This window comes from Nannospalax galili, unplaced genomic scaffold (assembly GCF_000622305.1).
Source record: "Nannospalax galili isolate Female #2095 unplaced genomic scaffold, S.galili_v1.0 scaffold111, whole genome shotgun sequence".
NCBI lineage: Eukaryota > Metazoa > Chordata > Mammalia > Rodentia > Spalacidae > Nannospalax > Nannospalax galili.
This window is the reverse complement of record NW_008330487.1, coordinates 1,022,263-1,036,382: the sequence shown is the minus strand read 5'-3', so window position 1 is coordinate 1,036,382 and position 14,120 is coordinate 1,022,263. Positions and strand designations below refer to the sequence as shown.

At 42.6% G+C, this 14,120-nt stretch overlaps 1 protein-coding gene and 1 non-coding gene across 2 annotated transcripts in view; both read right to left on the bottom strand.

The window, feature by feature from the left end:
• Positions 1-14,120, bottom strand: part of Snrnp40 (small nuclear ribonucleoprotein U5 subunit 40) — a 33,093-nt gene that overhangs the window by 2,138 nt on the left and 16,835 nt on the right. Inside the window, exons 6-9 of the mRNA XM_008848264.3 lie at positions 11,968-12,088; positions 9,217-9,299; positions 6,679-6,740; positions 1,069-1,172 (exon numbers count right to left, since the gene is read on the bottom strand). Coding sequence (XP_008846486.1) covers positions 1,069-1,172; positions 6,679-6,740; positions 9,217-9,299; positions 11,968-12,088 — 370 coding nt within the window. The remainder of the gene's footprint in view (positions 1-1,068; positions 1,173-6,678; positions 6,741-9,216; positions 9,300-11,967; positions 12,089-14,120) is intronic.
• On the bottom strand, positions 5,135-5,277 carry LOC115066824. The gene has a single exon (XR_003846283.1). It is a non-coding gene; the product is annotated as a small nucleolar RNA SNORA48 (small nucleolar RNA).

The following is a 14,120-nucleotide window of genomic DNA, read 5'->3' as shown; positions in this document are numbered from 1 at the left end:
ATATATGAATAATTAAAAATTGCAAAATAGGGCTGTGGGTATAGCTCTGATGTTAATGTGCTTGCCTAGCATACATAAAGCTCTGAGCTGGATTCCCCTGCATCACATAAACAGGTATGGTGGTATATGCCTATCATCCTGGCACTCAGGAGGTAGAGCTGGAAAATCAATAGTTATCAGATTTCCTGGAACTGGAGTTGCATATGGTTGTTAGCTGCCATGTGGGTGCTGGGAACTGAACCCGAGTCCTCTGCAAGAGCAGCCAGTGCTCTTAACCAGAATCATCTCTCCAGTGCCTGTTTTATTTTTAATTATGTGTATGTGTCTATATGTTGGTATATGTACCTGAGTACAACTGCCCACAGAGGCCAGAAGAGGATGTCAGATACCTCTGGAGCTGGAATTACAGACAGTTGTCAAAGGCCCAATGTGGATGCTAGGCACTAAACTTAAGTCCTTTGTAAGAGCAGTATATGCTCAACTGCTGAACCACTTCTCTAGCCTTACTCTATTTTTTCTTCTGGCCTCCCCCCTGCCCTCAACCTCCTTTGGTCTTTTTGAGACAGGATCTCCTTGTAGCCCAGCTGGCCTGGAACTCACATTGTAGACCAGGCAGGCCTCGATCTCAGAGATTCACCTGCCTCTGCCTCCCGAGTGCTGGGATTTAAAGGCTTGTGTCACCTTTCCCAGACTTTATTAATTAAAAGACATTTCTGTAAATACTGACAATCTCAGAAAATTAATTTTTCTCCTTATGTCTTGAAAAGCTTTTTCTTTTTTTAGTATAATTTCAAGCACGAGTTTGTGGTTGCATGAAATGGAATAGAAAGGATTATGCAATAAGATGTCGGTTTTCATACATTTCTATTAATTCTGAATAAATACACTGAAAAGCAAGGGGAAAGTATAAACAAAACAAAACAAAGCAAAACAAAGAACCTAAAAGCCCCCACCAAAACCCCCAACTGTTTGCCTTGAAACTGACATAACAATCACATCTACCTCTGTGTTCCCAGGACCCGGGAGGAGAGTATGTATTTCCTTTTGGAATAGTCAGGACAGACTTACTGATGGGCTCGTCGGGGTGGAAAGCTACTTCGTTGATGGAGCCAGCATGGCCAGGGAGTTTATACAGGATCCTCCTGCTCGTGGTGTCCCACACATACACAAACCTGTAAGGTACCACCAACAGCAAGAGTTAAGTCCCCCCAGAAAGCAGTTAGGACAGAACCATGGGCCTTGACGTGAAATGGAAACACATATTTATTGAACTATACTCTGGTTTTAGAAACTAGGACTAGAGTTTGAATAAAGACACAGACCCTGATCTTGAGCAGCTAAGTGAGAAATAGGAATAGGTAAAAATCTAAGCATGACAGTATTTTCAAACACTATCTTGAATGGGAAAGACTGTGGAGATGAAAAGAGATAGTTTTCTCCTGTGGACTCTGCACAAAACCTTCCTCCAAGGGCACTTAAGACAATTAGGCTCCAGGGAACACATCACAATCACCAGGAATGTCTGAGCCAGCCTGGTCTACATAGTGAGTTCCAGGACAGCTGGGGCTACAGGGAGACCCTGTCTCAAAAAGACCACCCCCCAAAAAACCCATAATCCAAATATGCAATTGAACCAAACCTTATACTGATTTCATGGGCAGAAAATACTGAATTTTAGAAGAGAAAAGGCCCAACAGAAGTCAGCCAGTCTAAACTCATTCATAGATAAGAAAACTAAGGTAGAGTGACTTTTCCATGGTGACAGTTCATCAGTAGCAGAACTAAAATTAGAACTTTCAGTATAGTCCAGGATTCTCTCCTACCACCTACAAACATCCTGAGGGGGGAAAATTATTTTGACCCTTAACTTTGTCAGAGTTATTTTAGTTGTAAGGTGAACTAGTTACCTACCATCTTCCCACTGCACAGATGTGATCTCCCGGTAAATTAAAAGGACTGTCGGTTTTGAAGCAACTGGTATCAGGACTTAAATTCACTAATACGTGAGCCTCAGTGGCAGAGTGCACATTTAGCACATGTGAGATCACAGGCTCTGATGAAGTGCAAAGGGGTAAGGCAGTAGTTTAGTAATTTGTCTGGGCAAGTAGATAACCACCAGATGCTGGGCACCCAGAAGTTACTGAAAAGAACGACCCTCGGCTGTGTGGCACAACTATGAGACAAAGACTGGTAGATAACTTCACTCTGCATATAAGGAATTATCAAATTAAATCACAGGGGCATACCAAAACTGCACCAGAGAAAGCAGGCTCCTGATTTTACCAATACAACCCCTCACCTGAATCATGTGCAAGGAGGGCCACCTAACACTGGTGTAGAGCAGCACTCGCTGATCTGTCATCAGTCCACCTAGTTCTTCATGTATCATGGGAGTGGGAAGAGATAAACTCCTGACCCTCTCCAGGACTTCAGCTTAACATATTTCCCCTTGCTTGTCCACTGCAGCAAACTGCTGTTTGTTGGGGACTGTTTTTTTTCTGTCTTTTTGAGACAGGGTCTCCCTGTAGCCCCAGCTGTCCTGGAACTCGCTATATAGACCAGGCTGGCCTCGAACTCACAAAGATCCGGCTGCCTCTGCCTCCCGAGCGCTGGGATTAAAGGCGTGCGCCACCACATCTGGCATGTTGGGGACTGTTGTGCCCCAATCAGCTCTGCACTTTGGCATTTGTGACTGGGTTTGTTAATACCCTACCTACCCATTTGCAGTAACTCTTTTGGTAAAACCCTCTGCCTTTCCCTTCAGTAAGACCCTTTTTAGCTTTGTAACCACTTTAATGTACTTAAAGGGGAGAAATTTATTTATTTTTATTTTATGTATATGAATGTTTTGCCTGCATGTATGTAAGTATACCACCTGAGTGCAATGCCCACAGAGACCAGAAGAAGATATGAGATCCCCTGGAACTGGAGTGACAAACAGTTGCTAGCCTTCATGTGGGTGCTGGAACCGAATCTGGATCCTCAGTAGGAACAGTCAGTGCTCTTAACTGCTATTTGTCTCTCCAGTCTCACCTGAACTTTCTTAGCTGTTCTGTAACCTATATAGAATTGCATAATCTGAGAATCACTAATATTAGAAATTAAGATTGGAATAGGAAGAAAGAACCTATGATTGATGATGGTCACAAATACCAAGTGAAATCAAGAATGTGTGGTGGCTTAAAACCAACAAAGTTGATGTAGCCTGTCAATCTGTTATTTAATACATTCTAACACTGCAGAAAGACAAACACGTCTGTCTATGTTACTGGCACAACTTGCTTATAACATCTCCAATATGGAAAAAGAAAAAAAATGCACAAACCTAGGTATACTTTAGTCTAAAATCCAAATAAGCTGGCCATGGTATGCATACCTAGCACTGAGGAGGCTGAGGCAGGATCACTGGTTTGAAGCCAGCCTGGGATATACAGTGAAACCCTGTCTCAACCCCTCCATCCCTTCAGCAAATAAACAAAAGCTTATTAATTACAACATCAAGCTCTCAGAGTAACTGAAAGAGCCTGGTGTATTGGTGCATGTCATGTCTGTAAACCCAGCACTTGGGAGGTAGAGGCAGGAAGATCAGGAGTTGAAGGTCATCCTTGGCTACACAGTGAGTCCGAGGCCAGTCTGGGCTACATGAGATCTTGTCTCAAGAAATCCAAAAGTTCAGGAAGAAAAGCAGTACTCTATCTATTTAGACCACTTGGCTGATGATCAGGCCCTCTGTGCCATCTTCTTTTTTGCTAGGCTCAAATTAGACTTCATCAATCCAGACAAGGGCAGAGTGGAACAAACAGTAAATAGTAGGAGCACTGAAGTCAGAAAGATCCGGGTTCAAGTTTTAGAGTAGCTAAGTAAACTTAGACAACTGCTTCTTTCTTTTGTTATAATGATGGAGAAAAAAATTCTACAGCTTTTTGCAAAAAATGAGAATATACAAAGTGCCTAACACAGATTAATGACAGCTATTGCTATTATGAGTACATTTCTTAGGAAGCCAGATCTGCATGAAGTCAACAGGCTGAACCGAATACTCTTGGCTTCATCGGGCCAGTGTCCTTAATAAGGCTGTGGAGGGCTTAAGCCTGAACATGAAGTGATCTGCAAACAAAAAGGTGATATCTGCCAAACCCAGGCTCATTTTGAAAAGCAGTTTTCTGAGGTAGATAAAAGACAGAACCCCAGATCTCCAAGGGTTTACTTCAAGGTCTCACTCCTGATGGCTGCCAATTATATGCTAAATTTAGAGGGGCTCCTTGTCCTTTCCCCACTTTGGCATGGCAACATTCGGGAGGAACCAGGCTCCTTATGTAACACAGCTATTGCTAACTTGAGCTAATTGACGAGGTGGCCTGTGAAACCTGGCCAAGCCCAGCAGGAAGAAAGAAAGGCTTTCAGCAGACCAAAGCCCTACGTCCTAGTCTAAGGAATAGTGAAAAGGGTAGGGTAGGATAGGAGGACATGCTAAGAAAAGGCCAAAGTCAGAAACAAACTGCTCTTGCTTGGGAAAAGAGCTTATGCAAATATAACATAAAAGATGCAATTATATAGGTAGACTATACCATCTTTACTGAAAATAAAAATACTTAGAATGATTTTCATTCTCTGTGAGTGCAAGATTCCCCCCCGCCCCTTTTTTGGGAGGGGGGTCTTTTTGAGACAGGGTCTCACTGTAGCCCCAGCTGGCCTGGAACTCAGAGATCCGCCTGCCTCTGCCTCCCAAGTGCTGGGATTAAAGGTGTGCGCCACCACACCTAGCACATTTTTTTTTTTTTTTTTTTGAGATAGGGTCTCACTATATAGTCCAGGCTGCCCTAGAACTCTATGTAGCCCAAGCTGACCCTAAACTTATGATCATCCTGTCTCAGCATTCTGAGTGTTGGGATTACAGGTAGGGACCACTATACTTGGCTCCTTGGCCTATTTTCTTGCTTTTTAAAAAAAGACTTTTATTTTTTTATAAATGTATGAGTACCTGCATATATGTATGTGTACCACATGAGTATCTTATACCTGCAGAAGCCAAAAGAGGGCACCAGATCCCCTACTGGGAATTACAGAACAGTTAAGAAAAAGTGGGATTGGAGAGCACTAGCTGATCCTTTAGTCTGTTTCTTCAGTTTGTTGTTAATGTGCCCTAGGCATGAAACAGCTTTGGCCACCAAGCCAGGCATCAAGCTAGGATGAACAAAGGACACCATCTGCTCTGCCCCCGACTGATAGAAGAACACCACCACCAGTGAGGTGCATCTTTGCCCAATGCCAGGGGGTTAAGGTTTTTTTAAGTTTCTTAACAACTAAAAATCTAGATTCTTCAAGGCAGCTTTCTAGATTATTCAGATGCCAATTATCATTTTGGCACTGTTTTTCCTAGGTAGTCCTATACCCCCAAACCTCCCAAATATATGTCCATTTTTCCTGGTATTAAACTTATAAGGGAAAACAAAATAAAAAACTGGATCCAGATTTTTCCAAGTAGTCCCCGAACAGCTGTGGGACAGATCACAGTGAAATCTCTCCAAGCAGTGCTAGGGGTCCACAGAGAAAACCCTGGAGTGTGCTGAAAGCCCTGGTAAACTGGGGAAGATTTTCACTTGCAGGCCTCTGCCACTGAAGTATACTCCAGCTCCCAAAAGGTCTCATTCTTTACCACTGCACATTTGTGGTTTATTGGCTTTGGCACTTGGAATCCCTCCCCATTCAATCTGATTTCCTCCCAAAGACAGTCCGTCAGACATACCAAACACAACAGTATCTTATAGAAGAATTTTCTCTCTTCTGTTTCTCAGTAACTACCTAATGCCTTGAACCAGTTTAAATTCACACTTAAGAAAGTCCTGGTCTATTAACTTATAACAGAGATTGAAAATACCTAGCCTACAAGTTGCTATATCCTTCATTCATGGCACTTCCCACTGAGCCCAGGTCTGACTCCAAATCATCCTCAACACTGGCATCTTCAACCCATTAAATGTTGGGTTGACATGAAGGGTGGGATTTGACGCCACCTGAGTTAGGAATTCATCCTTTAATATTTATCAAGTATTTACAATAATTCAAGCACTGACTAGCATTGTCCTGGGTTTACAGAGATCAAGACTTATTCCCTGACATCTAATACTTATAGGGGTGCTCAGTGTTTGTCTGAATGTAAGAGGGAAAAGTACTAATAAAGGTCAGACACATAGCAAAGGGCAATGAGTTATGTTTGAGACCAGGGAGAGAGGTCAGGGAAAGTTCACAGGTGCAGCTGAAGTGGTGGAAGATACAGGAGTCTGGAGAGTAGAAAAGGGAAGCATGAGAGAACCTGGAGGTGAGAATGCAGAAGGAGGTTCGAAGTTCCACATGAACGAACCCTTGAGATGGCCAGATAGGTGAGTGTCTAATGTATCTGAATGAACTGAAGCATGGTGGAAGAATCTGACCACAATGATTCTAAGTCTTGAATTTCCTCTTGGTGTCAGAGAATCCAACAGGTAAAAATAAATTGTTGACTCTCTAGGTCTAAAATGTAAAAAGAAGACAGAAACATCTCCAACATGGTTTTTAAACTTCCATCTTCACAGGGCTTCATCTCTGAGAACAGCTGTAAAGTTGCCTGTTCTCGCCCTCATGCATCGAGTATGTGAGAGATAGGTATACCATCTCATCTTCACACCTAGTGATCCTTACCTGTCGGCTGAGCCAGCTGCTATTTTGCTTCCATCTGGTGACCAAGAACATCTCAAGAGATTCTACAATGATGAATAAACAGGAATCCATTGAATAGTTAACCTAAACTCCTCTTTGATGCACTAGTGAATCACTGATGTTACATTTCTTAGTACTTTTATTTTCCCCAGAATGATCAGCAGTTATATTCTTACCCACATCAGCATGCTGTGCTGTTTTATACCACATAAAAACTAGCTGTAGAAAGTGCTTAACCCTACTCTTATTAAAAACAGACCCGGCAACAAAAATTTGTCTTTAATAAATGAAGGCTCCTTTTGCTCCATTTATCTTGAGCCTCACTGAAAGATTTTTTTCTATTTTATCTTGCTTTTTCCTAGTTTTTACTTCATTGTTTTTCTTGTTTACTTTGAAGACAAAAAAACCAAACCCAACAAAAATGAGATTGGATTTATAAAATAAAACAATCTCAATGAACTCTCAAAAGAAAACCATTAATCTCTTTTAACAAACTCTTTGACAGGAAAACCTTTCACAAGAGTTGACTCGGATACTTGAGGGTTTAAGAATTTCAGTCTCTTAGAACTTGGGCCATGGTGATTACCAAAGGGAACGGCTTGCTTTCAGTGTTCTATCATCTGTTATCTAGGCGCATGAAGACCTCTGGGTAAGAACCTTGGGAGCCTGGGTCCCATATAGAACTGATCTAAAGTTGGCATTCCAAAGGATTAAAAGGCCAGGTATGTCCTGGGTCAGGACTGAGGACTGAACCCAGCATGGTTTATGTGATGGCCTTCTCCAGTATGCTCTACTAGCTGGACTTCTGGCAAGAACAGCTTTGAGTCAGGCATGTAACTTATGCCTATAATCTTAGCACATGGAAGGCTGAGGTAGGAAGTTCACAAGCTCCAAGCTACACAGTGAGACCATGCCCTCCCACCCCCCAAAAGTGCTGAGCATGGTAGCACACGCCTTGAATTTCAGCCCTCAGGAGGCTGAGGCAGGAGGATTTCTGTGAGATCAAGGCCAGATTGGTCTACATAGTGAGTTTGAGGTGGGCTGAACTAGGGAGACCCTGTCAGAGAAGGGAAAAAAAGGGCAGCTCTGACTAGACTAGCTCATTCTTCTTTTTTTGGGGGTCTTTTTGAGACAGGGTCTCCCTGTAGCCTCAGCTGGCCTGGAGCTTGTTTATGTAGACCAGACTGCCCTTTAACTCACAGAGATTCACCTGGGATTAAAGGCATGTGCTAGCATGCCCAGCTGAAGCCAGCGCATTCTTAAAGGAGCAACTCCTTCCTATTCTTATCACTTTATTTACTTGAAATTTTTTTTTGTTGTTGTTGTCTTTTTGAGTCAGACAGTGGAACTCACTATGTAGACCAGGCTGCCCTCGAACTCACAAAGATCCTCCTGCCTCTGCCTCCCAAGTGCTGGGATTAAAGGAGTATGCCACCACACCCAGCTTATACATTTATTTTTTTTCAAACTTTAAAAAAAAAATTATTATTTTCATTTTATGTGTATCCGTGTATTGCCCACATGTAGGTAAGTGCATCCGTGTTGTACAATGCCAGTAGAGGTCAGAAGAGGCTGTTGGATCCCCTGGGACTGGAGTCATGGACAGCTGTTAGCTGCCATGAGGGTGCTGGGATTCAAACCTGGGTCTTCTGCAAGAACAACCAGTGTTCTTAACTGCTGAGCCATCTCTCCAGCCCCTTATTTTTAATTTTATGTTATGAGTGCTTTGCCTGCATGTATGTAAGTGTACCCATTTGGGCAATGTCCATGGTGGCTAGAAGAGGATGTTGGATTCCCTGGAACCAGAGTTATAGATGGTAGTTAGTCCCACGTGTTAGGTGCTGGGAATTGAACCCAGGCCCTCTGTAAGATGCAAGAGCCTCTTAAGCGCTGAGCCACCTCTCTATTCCATGTTTTCCTGAATTTTAAGATTTTTTTTATTTTCATTTTTTGAGATAGTATCCTTGTAGTTCCAGCTAACCTGGAACTCAACTATGCAGACCAGGGTGTCCAGGGCGTCCTCCATTTCAGAGGACATGTGCTAGTATTGAAGGACTGTATCACCTCATCAGTAGATTTCTTTCTTTTCTTTCTTTCTTTCTTTTTTTTTTTTTAGTCTTTTTGAGACAGGGTCTCTCGGTAGCCCCAGCTGTCCTGGAGTCACTATGTAGACCAGGCTGGCCTTGAACTCACAGAGATCTGCCTGCCTCTGCCTCCCAAGTACTGGGATTAAAGATTTCTTTCTTTTATATGAATATGTAATATGAAGTATCTGCATGTATGTATATGTATCACATGGATATATGGTGCCAGGGAGGCTAGAGGAATCAGATCTCCTGTAACTAGAGTTAAGGAGGTCGTGGGCTACCATGTGGTGTTGGGAACTGAACCCAGCAGGTACTCTATAAGGGCAGCAAGTGCTCTTAACTGCGGAGCCATCTTTCCAACCCTCTTAGCATCACTTTAAATGGTTCTTTGGATTAAATGTACAGTAAAAGCCCTTTGGCAGGTAGCACTCACCTTTTCAAAGTTGTGAACATTTCCTTGAAATATCTTCACACATCTCTCTTTGGGAGCAAATGGCCGGACATCCCAAACACGAACTGTAAAGCAATCCAACCAATCACACAATTATCAGCCAGCAGCTTCCTGAGAACCCAGTTGAAACTAGCATCACACTAGTTAAGGAATGCATTTCCAGAAGACATCCAACTCCACATAATGCTAATTGCTAAGGCTCTTTCATTCTTCTAGTGGGAATGAACTATAGAAAAGCCTGATTATCTGGGGATACAGGCACAGAGGAAGAAAAGCTGAGGAAATAGGATGGAGAAATTAAAAAAAAAAACCCCAATTGGAGTTTTACTGAAGAATATAGGTGGATATAACACACGCATGCACATTTTTTGGGGGAGACTGAGGCAGGCTACCTGCAAATTTGACTGAGGCCAACCTGGGCCTTAAAAAAATCAAAACCAGGGGACTGGAGAGACTGGAACATTGGTGCTCTTCCAGAGGACCTGGGTTTGATTCCCAGCAGCCACATGGCAGTTAAGAACTGTCTGTGCGGAGTGTGGTGGCACACGCCTTTAATCCCAGCACTCGGGAGGCAGAGGCAGGAGGATCTTTATGAGTTCCAGGACAGCTGGGGCTACAGGGAGACCATCTCAAAAAGACAAACAAAACAAAACAAAACAAAAAAAAAACCACTGTCTGTAACTCCAGTTCCAGGGGGATTCAACACCTTCTTTTGACTTCCATGGGCATGGCATGACATGGGTGCACTTACCTATATGTAGGCAATACATTCATACACATAAAATAAAAATAACAAATATAAAAAACAACCAAAAAACAACCCCCCCCAAAAAAAACCCAAAAAATCAAAACCCCAAACAAAATACGAAAATATTTTACAAATGATTCCTCTGCCAAATCAGGTTTCAGTTGGTATGACAATCTTTTTTTAAATTAAAAATTATTATTTATTTAATAAGTATCTATTGTACTCATTAAACACATTTATTTATTTGCCTCCAGAGTACCTCAGTGCTACAATTAAGGGTTCAAGCCATTTTGCCTGGATCTTATTTTTTGAGACAGGGTCTCTCATTGAGTCTGGAACTCATGGACTGGTTAGATTGGCTGCCCAGTGAGCTCTGGGGTTACGGATGCCCATCATGCCTGGCTTTTACATAGGTCCTGGGGAACCAAACTTAGGTCACGGATGCCCATCACGCCTGGCTTTTTCATAGGTCCTGGGGAACCAAGCTTAGGTCTCATGCTGGCACAACAGGCACTTTACTGACTGAGTCATCTCCTCAGCCCCCATATGACAATCTAAGTACCACTGAATACTGTGACAACACATTAACAAAATTCAACATAACCTCTTTATTTTCTCAGATGAACACTTCAACAGCCTAAATTTGAGTAAGGTCAACTACACACACACACACACACACACACACAAAAAAAAAAAAAAAACCAACAACAACCCCCCCCCAAAAGCAAACCTATATGGAGAATCAGAACAGTACCTAGGCCAGTCACTTTCTTATATCCTGTTTGGATTCATAGCATACTAGGGCTGAAATGGGCCTGAAAGGTAAAACGTCTACGCCAGGTGTGGTGCAACATGCCTGTAGTCCCAGCACTTAGGAGGCAGAGACAGAGGCAAAGGGAGAAGCAGAGAGATCTCTGTGAGTTCCAGGCCAGCTGGGGCCACAGGAAGACCCTGTTTTAAAAAGACCAAAAAAAAAAAAAACAAAAAAAACAAACAAACAAACAAAAAAAAACCCCAAAAACCAAGCTGGAGAGATGGCTCAGTGGTTAAGAACTCTGGCTGTTCTTCTAGAAGATCTAGGTTTGAATCCAGTATCCACATGGTAGCTAACAACTGTCTGTAACTCCAGTTCTAGGGGATCTGACAGCCTCTTTTGTATTTTTTGGGCACTGCATGACACAGGCGCACTTACCTACATGCAAGCAATACATGCATACACATAAAATAAAATATTTAAAAAAAACGTTGTTCAAAGACTACATAGGAGATTTAGGACTAGAGTCCTGGGTGCTGGATCACCTCATCTAAAGTCTTTCCCATTAGATGCTCTATTAATTGTCAGGTAGAATCTTAAGCATCCTTGGCTTTTCATTTACTCTAAAGCACAATCCCCCCAGTTCTGTGCTGCTGGAGACTGAACTCAGGTCTGCGTGAATGCTATGTAAGTACAGGTACCTTAAAAAATTTTCACTAGCCGGGTGTGGTGGTGCAGGCCTTTAATCCCAACACTCGGGAGGCAGAGGCAGGTGGATCTCTGTGATTAAGGCCAGCCTGGTCTATACACCAAGTTCCAGGCTAGCTGGGGCTATAGGGGGACCCTGTCTCAAAAGACAAAAAAAAAAAAAGCCTTTATTTAAACTTCCTTATTTTGTCGTGTGTGTGTGTGTGTGTGTGTGTGTGAGAGAGAGAGAGAGAGAGAGAGAGAGAGAGAGAGAGAGAGAGAGATCAATGGAGAGAGAGAGACTAAGAGAGCACCATGGCATGCATATGGAAGTCAGAGGACAACTTGTAGGAGTGAATTCTCTCCTTCTACTATGTGGATCCCTGAGACTGAATAAAGGTCAGCATTAGACTTGACCATAAGTGCTTTAACCTGCTGAACCATCTCACTGGCTCTCAGTACAGTTATTAATATTTAAACTGCACCCCCCCCCCTTTTTTTGTTTAGAGACTAGCTCTGGGACAGCTTTGTTCTCCAAAGTTACCTGTATTGTCCATCGCATTAGACAAGAGATAAGATCCTTCAGAACTTAAACTCAAGCCGGTCACTGAATCTGCATGGCCTCTCATGGTGTAGGTTAACTTGTTTTGGCGCAGGTCCCAAACCTGCAGAAACAAGAAAGTACACTCAGGAATCACACTGAGAAAAGGCAGAGAAACAATTACTCTGGAGTCAACTGCCTGGCTCTAGGTCAAATATTTCTTTACCACAAAATAAGGAATTTTTGTCAGAGGGGAAAAATCAAAACCGATTTGATTAGATAGATAAATAATGACTAACAAGGACTAAGATAAAGCTTTCTCTTTTTTTTTGTACTAGGAATTGAGCTTAGGGCCTCACACATGCTAGGCAAATACTCTACCACTGAGCTACATAATCCCAGTCCTCTTTATTTTTCATTTTGAGGGCTTGCAAAGTTGTGCAGGTTGGCCTAGAGGTTTGGATTCTCCTGTCTTGGCCTCCTGCTTATTAGCTGGAACCGTAGGCCTGCACCACCAGGCTCAGTGAAGATAAAATTTATTAAAAAATTACGGGTTATTTTCAAATCATAACAAAATGTGCTGGGTGTGGTGTTGCGTGCCTTTAGTCCCAGCACTTAGGAGGCAGAGGCAGATGGATCTCTGTGAGTTCAAGGCCAGCCTGGTCTACATAGTGAGTTCCAGGCCAGGTAGGGCTTACAGGGACCCTGTCTCAAAAAAAATAAAGATAAAGATTAGACATCTATGGTATAAATTTATGAAATATACAGAATAACCAAGAACAATGCCAAATTGTGTAAAAGTAGAAACAGGACACTTTAAAAAAAAAAGGGGGGGTATTAGCCAGGCGTGGTGGTGCACAACTTTAACCCCAGCACTCGGGAGGCAGAGGGAGATGGATCTCTGTGAGTTCAAGGCCAGACTGGTCTACATAGTGAGTTCCAGGACAGCTGGGGCTACAGGGAGACCCTGTCCCAAAAAAAAAAAAAAAAAAAAAAAAAAAAAGTGTATTTTAGAATACAGAGCTATACATAAGGACTGTATGTTCCTTATATCTGAATCTAACATACATTCAAATTTCAGGGCAAAAGTGGTATTAACATACAATGACTGGGATTTATCCTTTGTAGAAACAACTCACCTTAAGGTATAACACACTGCAGATCTGAGAAGACGTGGAAAACCTTCAAGTTCTAAATCACTAAATGACTGGTAGACCTTCAGGATTACACTGCACTATTGTTCCCAGAAGGCCTAGAAACAGCAAACCATACTGTTTGTAGTAAGAAGATCTCACTAACACAAAATTATTTTTATGCCCTGTGATGGAGATGGGCAAATCAAATCCTCATAGCTTAAATAAAGTCTCAAAAAGCTACATACTCATATAATACCATATATATTTCAAAGGAACTACAAGACAAACAGATCAATGACTGACAGACATTAGGGTTAGGGAAAAGGTCTGACACAAAGGAAATAGTATGAAATTTTTGGGGTGACAGAAACTGTCCTGCACTCTGGTAATTTATCACTTTTAAAGACAGTCTCACTATGTAGCCCAGGCTATTCGCAAACTTGTGATCCTCCTGCCTCAGCCTCCCTAAGTGCTAGGACCATAGATATATACCTGGCCTCTATTTGAGATAGTCACAGTCACCAATCTTTGGGTATGGAATATAACCAGAGAATGGAGATGATAAAGTCATGGAACATTAAGGTCAGGTGCAGTGGTTCATGCTTTTAATGCCAACACTTGGGAGGCAGAGGCAGTGGATCTCTGTGAGGTTAAGGCCAGCCTGGTCTACATGGAGAGTTCCAGGCCAGCTGGGGCTACAGAGAGATCCCATGTAAAAACAACCACAAGAGCCGGATGTGGTGACGCATGCCTTTGAGGCAGAGGCAGAGACAGGCAGATCTCTGTGAGTTTGAGGCCAGCCTGGTCTCCATTGCGAATCCAGGTCAGCTGTGGCTACAGGGAGACCCAGTCTCAAAAAGGCCCCCCAAAAAAGCAACAACAAAACAACAACAAAAACAAAACAAAACCACCCCACCAAAACCCCCAAACTCAAAAGAAAAATGCCTAGGAGAACCCTAGGGAACAGTGACATTTTTTTTTTGCGGGGGGGGGGGGAAGGGAAGGAAAGGGTTTATCTGG